General features: G+C 31.8%; 1 protein-coding gene across 1 annotated transcript in view; it reads right to left on the bottom strand.

The window, feature by feature from the left end:
* Nucleotides 1-519: 519 nt before the first annotated feature.
* LOC143223660 (metal cation symporter ZIP8-like) overlaps nt 520-9,891 on the bottom strand; it is a 45,956-nt gene continuing 36,584 nt past the window's right edge. Inside the window, exons 6-8 of the mRNA XM_076451902.1 lie at nt 7,134-7,329; nt 5,919-6,106; nt 520-5,332 (exon numbers count right to left, since the gene is read on the bottom strand). Of these exons, the coding sequence (XP_076308017.1) occupies nt 5,171-5,332; nt 5,919-6,106; nt 7,134-7,329 (546 nt within the window). The 3' untranslated portion in view covers nt 520-5,170. The remainder of the gene's footprint in view (nt 5,333-5,918; nt 6,107-7,133; nt 7,330-9,891) is intronic.

The raw sequence follows: 9,891 nt of genomic DNA, 5'->3' as shown, positions 1-9,891 counted from the left end.
AGAAACCACCAAACAACAGTTGCCATTCCGAAATTCTTTGAAAATACGTTTTAAAATTCATTTGATTTACTCAGTGATCCTCGAAACAGTAAATTATTTTTGTTTTTAATCGCAAAGTTACACTTTTGGCTATTTGTGCTATACCCACCCTAATTTTCTGAGTTATAAATCCTTAGATTTATCCTTGAGCCACTAACGAGCAGGGAGAAGGCGTTTAAATAAACTACTGTTTGTACGGTAGAGAAAAGAACCCATAAAACGGTAAACCTCCTTGGTATCTGCGTGATATTTAAAAAGTAAAAAATATTTGAAAACATAATCTATGTACATAAACGAAATCTGAGTTGCCTCAGAGTCATCTAACATTATACTAATTTTACTCAAAGCTGTTGTTTGTAATTTAGCACAAAGCTGTATAGTAGCGTAAGTCCTCCAAACATACCCCTGTGCCACCGGGTGGCATATATATTAACCTGAAACAAACACAGATATTAAAGTAAAAGTATAACAGTAAACCCGTTACAAGAAATGGTCTTTATTGAATAATATGCAAAAAATTCAAAATACATTTGAGTACCATTAACATTTTACAAAATATGTATAAAGGAAAATACAATATTAAATACTTTTAAGAATATAAACCCAGCATCCAAACAAACATATCCATTTTGCAGATAAAAATATGTAATTCGTCACATCATCACATTTTATTTTTGATCTTCGTGTAGTAGACGAAACTATCGCCGATATAAAAGTTATAAATGCTTTAACATCGTAACAATAGTTACTCAGAAAAATATGTAAACAAATGGAAAAAGTTATTTAGTTCAAAACGTGTGGACGAAAGTTCACACAATAAAACAATGATAATTCATTGCCTTGAAAATGTTTTTTCTTTATAAAGCCTGTCTAAGGCTCTCTTCTGAAATGTATTTAATTATCTAGTTCGTATAATGTCGATCCAGGTAAATTAGAATTATCGAAGACGGAACCTTCCTCATTAGCCATTTGTAAAAGATAGAAAGTATCTAAACACTTCATTAAGATGTTTTGTATGGATATTAACAAAGCTTTAAGAAGTTGTTGCGTTTTCCACTTGATCTCAGTTTTAATTTCCCGAGATTCGTACAAAAAAAGAAATACAGTAGTAAGTAATTTTCAACAAAGTATCCTATCTATCCTACAGGTATGGTAGGAAGTAAACTGAAGTAAGCTGTTCTACCTATCTATCCTACAGGTATGGTAGGAAGTAAACTGAAGTAAGCTGTTCTACCTATCTATCCTACAGGTATGGTAGGAAGTAAACTGAAGTAAGCTGCTCTACCTATCTATCCTACAGGTATGGTAGGAAGTAAACTGAAGTAAGCTGTTCTACCTATCGCTTGGAAATATCTTACGTTTTATATTTTCTTAACCAATTTTTACTGGTACTACAACCAACACCTAAGTCATTATTCATTTTCCTAGCATAGAATTTATCTGTTTTTGACACCAACTTATCTTGTTACTTTTGAACAATTCACACACGACGATGCAAGAACTATTTTTCTACAAAATGTTATCATTTTCCACTTCGGAATTCAGACTATTACATTCTTGAAGAAGATGGAATATTATATAGCATAATAATACAATCATTCGACTTCCATTAATAACTTAAAATTGACAACCTAATTATGTCAATAACATGAGTCATAAACAAGATATACTATTACTCTTTTAACATACAATGTAGAAATTGCTGTCTATGTTTGCATGTTTATTGTTTTCGCTCGTGACAAATCTGAATGCATATCTTGTACATTTTAAAGTTTACATTCCCAAAAAAGTGTAATTATTATAAGGTAAGATATATACATTGATCACAGATACAAATTTAAACACTCCTAAATATAATACGAAACATTTGGTTACATTTTATAAACACTGGCGATTTTTAATAACTTGTGTGAACGTATAATACAAGTTATATCACACAATGGAAGCTTGATTTAATAAAAGGAAATGATTAAAATGTTAACCAGTTAAACCATTAATACAAGACTCATATTTTACTATACATAAACCTGGCTAGAATATGGGATACTTCACGATATTTAGGGAACGATTGCGCTATTTCTCTTTTCGCCTAAAACTCTAAATACATATTGTAAGATTAATAAATTAGAATCTTAAACCTAGTAAAATTACATCATCCAAAATAAATTTTAATATTACTTAAAATTCTTATTACCGTTACTCTATAACAATTTAAATTGTAGGAAAATAATTTTTACAGTGTTTATATTCATCGTTACTTTCGCTTCTATAATAACGCTCGAAAATTACAGTTAAATTTTAAATCAGCATTACTCTCGACCCAGGTCAACGAAAAAAGGCATTTTCAAAAATGAGCCCTTACACTATGGAACTCTCATTCTGGTGCTCAAAAACGTAATCTTCATTTATCTCTACTCTTAACTTACTGTTAATTCCAGAATATATTAAGCCTTAAAAGGCTTGCACGCCATTGATTTCGATGTAATATATCATTTAAAAGAAAGATGATGCTCAAAGCTTGTACCCGTAATTTGTGCTATTAACAGAATAACTAATATTTTAAAAGAAAAATATCAAACACACGGCCGGAATGGAGGTAATTTTTTATTTATTTTTAGTGTTGTAAATTATCCTTAAAAGTAAATAACATTCAAAAACAACAAAAAATAAAAGTTTTCCTCAACGATTGGTAAAAATATGTTTAAATGATTTTATTAACTTTCGAAAATAACTAGGCAAAGAATACTTTTTCAACATAGTATTAACTTGTAGCAAAAAAAAAGAAGGGAAGAAAAATATTCATAATGTAGTAGGTTTGGCTATAATGAAATAGCTTGGTTCGATACAAAGTTAATGGTTTTGTCAGCGATGTTTAATTCGAAATAACGCAACGCTTTGCAATGGTGCTGTTATACGCCTACACTGTGCGTTTTTGTGTTGTCAGTATTTAAACTAATACGACCTTTTTTTCACAATATGGAGACTTAGTCCCACATATTGTTACTTAGTTGTTCTTATTTAGCTCGTGTGTTGACTGTGACTGCAGATAGCGAGTCAGGTTTGAATAAGTGCGATAATATTAAATATTCCTCACACTATGAGTTGTGAGCGCATTATAGGAATGAAAGTAAATTTCTTAACGTGGATAGACTGTCAGTAGTTAAAACTTAAGGACAGCGGTAGTTTTAATAGCTCTGTCAGGCATACAGATAATGTTGTTTACGTCGATATAGTATCATTTTGTTACTATTGCTTCGGTTGATATGTTATTTCGTTATTGTTATATGAATCGACATAAGTTTTGTTGTTCCTTAGGTCGATATAATTTTATTTCGTTAGTTTTCTCTTGGTTGGTATGATATGTTTCCATAGGCTTCATGTCCGCATGACGTGTTTTACACAACCATGATGGTGTTATCTGGATTATCAAAACACTTATTCCACGAAAAAGTTGCTTAGGTCTATTAAACAAGTTCCCATTAAAAAGTCAAACGATTTTTTGTAATAAAGATTTAGATTATTTAAATAGATTATTGCTTTCACTAGTGATCTCTAAGTATATATAAAAATATATAACGTAGCTTGAAGCACACACAACAAAATATATATAAGGAGGATATAAAATTTGGTCACCTTCATTAACAAAATATACATTTTAATAGTGGGGTCACTGGATGCCATCTCACCCAGAAAAAAGAACATTTCCTTGTTCATGTCAGAGATTTTTTTTTTTTTAATTCAAGCAAAACCTTCATTTTCATTTATTCAGCAGAATCCTAAAGTTGCACTGCATGGTTGAATAAATCAAAACGAACTTTTTGCTATAAATTTTTTTATGGGAAGCTCTAAGTGAGTTGGCATGGACTGAATCGGTGGCGAAATATAGAACTAGATAATGAAAAGTTAAGAAAATGAGAGTTATATAACAGCGACTTATTTTCACTTCTCTACTGACCAAACCAATATAAACACACATCACAACGTTACAGGTTTCCATAGTTTGCAACCATTCTAAAAACGTGAGCATTGAAATTTAATATATATATATATACACACACACGCACATAGAGATAATATTTTTTTTCCTTTAAATGCTGGAAGACGGATTGTTCACTACAATCAAAATGAATAAATAAATAGAAATTCATAAACCACCGCTACCTCAATTATGATCAACTAAACAATTACATGTCTATAAACAGTTGGTCTGTTGAATAATGCATTCGACAAAATGTCACAAAATTATTCACCTACCTAAATGAATTTAGATAACTGTACGATCAAGTAAAACATACTCTAAACCACATATATATTAAACAAGAAACAGTTCATATCCATATAGAATCTTTTCACTTGTAATTATGGAAATTTATCACATGATTGTGCTCACTTGAAACTAAAAACTCAAAGGACATGTTTGATAGAGCAACCTAACAGTCACGTGTGTTTTATGTTGTTGAGCTTATAATAAGTGCACATCACTAATTTAATTTGAATTAAGAATCAAATATGCCAGGTTTTAGTTAGAACTTGAAGACATGAAGTCATTCTTTCTTTCTTAACAACGCAGTAAAAATCATTCATCACTAAAATAAGGTGTAGAAAAAATCACTAACAATCTCTTATTCTCTCATCTATTTACTATCATTGACAGCTCATTCCTCTAATGTTAGTGGGTGAAAAATCACATCACGTTTCAGTTAAGCTTAACATTTTCCCGACTGCATGTTTTATCTTTCACAGCATACACTACGAAAATCAACACTACAGAAACTTAAAACTTTTAAACTTATTAAAGATTTTAAAACAACTACACGGATAACATAATTCATACAATAAGCGGTTTAGGAGTTCGATATCGCAAAATTTACTAAAAACCTTCTTATAACTTTATATTTAGATAATAATTACCTCATTAGGGTAATTATCACAGATGCATTAAGTCTCTGTGACTTTGTTGCACATTTTCTCGACAAATCTCATAATTTTTCGTCTAAATTCCTAGACTCTAAGAGTTGCAGGAAGTAGTGACATAAACTACAAACACTGTTATTGTCATACTTACATCTTAAAAAACAACTAATAGCCGCTCTACAGAATAAAACATCCTTACATATCTTCAAGACAAACATTATTCCATATCAGTAAAATTTATTCTTTCACTATAAAGGGCCAAAATGAAAAGAATTATCACTCCTATCAAAATTCCAATGTTCTGAAAAAGGAAGACCTGAAGAGACGCTTTAACGCCCTCCTTTTCGACCTTTTCCATGGCTTGGTTCAACTCACCCATCTAGAAAAGAAAAAAAAAATACTTGGGTTTATCGAAGATCACTTGTACATGTTGATATAACAATAAACTTGATTATATATCTATATCTATATATATATAGATTATGTATGAAATAAAAGGGGAATATTGGAACATAAACAATCTAATCCAGTTTACATAGTAAATTTATTTAAGCAATTTTCTAATACAAATAATGTCTCAACCACTACTCTGTCTGTTGCATCACAACCGACCTGAAGAGACCTGGTTTTGTATGAAAAGCCTTGTTGGCACTGAACATAGCAGATATAGTGTGGTTGAAACATTTTCACTCAAATGTTTTTATAAATAATTAGAAGATCTGTCTATCATTCACCATTTGTTCGTTTTATAGCTCTTCCCATTTTATTTATTTTGATCTAACTGTATTACAGCGGTCTGTATATGACTTGCATTATGAATGCATTTAGCGCAGTTACAAAGCATGTTTTACTCAGACGATGTAATTTTCTTTAAATATAAAACAAAGATTTTAAATTATCTCTCCATTATAAGACTAATAGCTCCTGGAATTCATCACATCTGAGAAATGTATAAAGTCACGTACCATGTCCACCAGAGAGATGTATAAAAACATTCCACCTGCAAGGGCAAAGATATGTGGTGTTCCCTCTGTGAAATCACCTAGTAAAATTCCAAACACGAGTCCAACGTAACAGGTGCATGCAGACAGAAAGTTATAAATTACAGCCTCACGAATGGTCATTCCTGCACTCAGTAAAACAGCAAAGTCCCCTGAGAAAATATTTATACAAGTCAATCTCATTTACAAGAATGTGAGATAATTATATATTATCAGGATTAAAATAACTGTAAGATTTACTTACAGGTTTCCCTATTACTGATTTACACCAATAGATGTCGTTAATGCATAAATAGGTTATATTAAAATTAGTCGATGATCCAGTTTAAAAGCAAAGCTTAAGTACAGTACTATCCCTATTGCATTGATAAGATTTCAAGTGACATGAACGTAACTATTTTTTACTACTAGAACACGTATGCTATTATGAATGTCTCTCAAAAATGATTTCAATACCAGGTTTCATGTTTTTGGTAAAATCTCGGGAATACAGTTACCAGAGAGAAATTGTGCCACAGTAATGAATAATACTTTTTGTATACAGATCATCATGTTCACTTATTTTTAATTAGTTTTATTTAGAAACTAAACTTATATTTTTTAATACAACTTGAAGATTTTTTTAAAATAAAAAGTTATTTTACAAATGGAATATAACTTGTTATACTTGTTTTAATTATATTAATATTTTAAATATATGTTAATATAACAAAGAAATGATTACAAGTTATAATAGTGACAGACATATTTTGTTCAAAAGATTTATATCATAAAATGATCAAACAACAAATACCTTTTTTTTCATAAATACAAATCATAAAAATAGTTTAATAAACAACTTACTGAAAAGTGAATGTGTGTAAGTATTACACATTAAATACCCAAAATGTGAAAGAAAAACCGGGTTACTTTAAAATATCCAAAGAAATTAATTATTTACACAAAATGTTTGTCAATGTTGAACTAATCTAATCGTTTGTTGAAATGTCTCAGGAATTTCAACCACTTCTATGTCTGCCGTATCTTAGCCAGCCTAAATAAATTCAGGTATTAACGAAAGACCTTGCCGGTACTGGATATAGCAGACATGGTGTGATTTATATATTATTAATTTACTATGCCTTCTTTACTTTTACTAAAAACTTCTTACACTTACAATTTATACTAATGTTTTCTCACCTAATTCATGTGGCAGCTCTTCACAAAACACAGCTAAGGATATGCTTATTCCTGAAAGGATGTTACTAGTGAAAGCTGCTCCAATAGAAAGTCCATCTATAAAGTTATGTAAGCCATCACCAAAAATAATCATCCAAGCTATAGTTCCAATAACTCTTTTCTCCTTCGCTGGGATATGGTGGTCGTGGTGGTTACTCTGAAAAAGTTATACGTGTAACTTAATATGATAAGTGTTGTAGTAATCCTGAAAGCATATAGGATTTAAATTTGGCAGTTGTAATAACAGTTCTTAGACAGACACAATAATTTTGTGTTTGTTTGGAATTAAGCACAAAGCTACACAATGGGTTGTCTGTGTTCTGCCCATCACGGGTAGCAAAACTCAGTTTCTAGCAGTTTGAGTTCACAGACTTACTGCTGTGCTACTAGGGGCAATATACAAGAAATATAAGTAGCCTAAATGTTATTGTCACATTGGATACAAGGAGGAATACAAGTCCAATTATTATTGTTAAAAACTGTATTTCCAATGTTATAAGTTAGATATTAGCTAGACGACAAATGGCATTAAATTAGTTTGGCATCAATTTCGCGCAATGACACTCGAGGGCTACAGTGTTAGCTCTCCCTAATTTAAGAGAGATAGAGTAAAGAAAAAGCTGCTAGTCAACACCACTCACTGTGACTCTTGGGCTACTATATTACCAACAAATAATGGGATTGACTGTCACATTTTAAAGCCCCCACAGCTAAAAGAGCAAACATGTTCAATGACAGGAGCCTGCAGCGTGCGAGTCGAATATCTTAACCACGACTCCACAAATTATTTCTAAAATACCAACAACATTCGAGAATACAGCGATACAGAGAAACTGCAAAGTCTATAGAAAAAATGCTACGGTATAAAAACGAGAACGGGGGTGCACGAATCAATCAGTGCAGCTCAATAGTGGTTGACGTATATATTCTGTTGCTCTATCAGCCCTGAAATTGTGAGTCTTAGTACCATTAGTGAAATCCTTCTGTTTGAATGTCGTTTGTTAAGGTAGTTACGACTACAAGTTACAGCAATGTGCAAGACAGCTTGTACAGACCTTAAGAAAGAAAGAAACTAATTTATTATTGTTATGTCAACTGAACTTCATATTATCACCAAATAATTAAAAAAAACACGTAAGCACAACAGTACAATGAAAGAACAATATTACAACACTGTGATGCTAATTAGCTGCTTATAAAAAGTAAACTTAAAAGTAAAGGTTTATTTCGAAACAGTAGAAATATATTGTTGGTATGAAAAGTTGTTTCGGATCATCGTGTAAAGCTACAAAAGTGTTATCTGTGTTAGTCATCCTTAATTCTGAACTGATAGACTAGTGGTCTGGTTTGAATTTTGCGCAAAGCTACACGAAGGTTATCTGCGCTAGCCGTCCTTAATTTAGCAGTGTAAGGCTAGAGGGAAGGCATCTAGTCAGCATCACCTACCGCCAATATGTAAACTACTCTTTTGCCAACGAATAGTGGGATTGATCGTAAATTTACAACGTCCCCACAGCTGAATGGGCGAGCATACCTGGTGGGACGGGGATTCGAACCCACGACCCTCAGATTGCAAGACTAGTGGAAAGACAGCTAGTTAACAGTGGACACGTAAACTCTTGGACTACTCTAATTAAATATCTGACTGTCATTCTTATGACATATCTACCACCCTAAAGAGCGATAAGCGATTTTGAACAACAGGATCGAACCATGAATCTTAGGACCTATAATATGGCACGCTAATAACTAATTAGAAGATATTCATGAGGACAGTTAACATCATTTAGCAATATAAACAATACAATCATAACTACACTGACATTCTGAACAACTAACCTAAGAAGCAATAGTTTGTTTACTTTTGTAATTTATTTAATGCTACGGAAATATTAAGAACGCACAAATAAAAATCTCGCTAACTTTTCAGGAGATAAAGTATTTGTATAATATTACTCTAGTGTTGCTATGTAATGCTGAGGAAAATTAAACTTTGGAAGTTTCGTAGTACTCGTAAATAGCGGTTAAAATAAAAATTGAAAATTAGTTAGGGACCCACTAGCTTAGATATCTACCTAATGTAACAGTAGTAATATTATCTGGCGTAGTGGTGAAAAATAAGGATTTCGCCAATATTCCAAAAGTGCTGCAATCTAACGGGCGTAAAATGAATTAAGTATTATATTAAAATTAAATATTAAGCCTAATTCATAATTTAATTCATTAACTGTCACAGAGATCTACAGGTTTCCGGAAAATCTATATTTTATTAGTAATCTTGAACTGGAGCAAATCGAAAATGCCAGGTTTGATATACTGGTGAAATGAATATGCAAGCTCAAGAACACAGTACTTACAATATACGCTCCACCATAATATCATCATCATACAATAATAGAACTCTTACTTACACGATACTGGAAAAACATTTTATTACGCAATGTGCAACCTCCATCTTCGCGCAATTTTTATCTTGTGCGCAAGTAGATTTGCAATAGGGGGTCACGATTTTTCAGTTCCACTTCCGCTTCCCATCACGAAGAGCTTTATTTTTCTCCATTCTCAAGGTGTTGGTATGACGTCATGAATACATCACATACGGATCTAATGCACTGGCGCTATGGGTAATTGCACTTCGCATTTTGGGGTAATGTGTTATAACAGTTACAGTCGAGTGCCATTTTTTGATCTGAAAATAGTCCAAGAGTTTATAATTTAT

The sequence above is a fragment of the Tachypleus tridentatus genome, chromosome 8 (genome assembly GCF_004210375.1).
Source record: "Tachypleus tridentatus isolate NWPU-2018 chromosome 8, ASM421037v1, whole genome shotgun sequence".
Lineage (NCBI taxonomy): Eukaryota > Metazoa > Arthropoda > Merostomata > Xiphosura > Limulidae > Tachypleus > Tachypleus tridentatus.
This window is presented reverse-complemented; position numbering and strand designations above follow the sequence as displayed.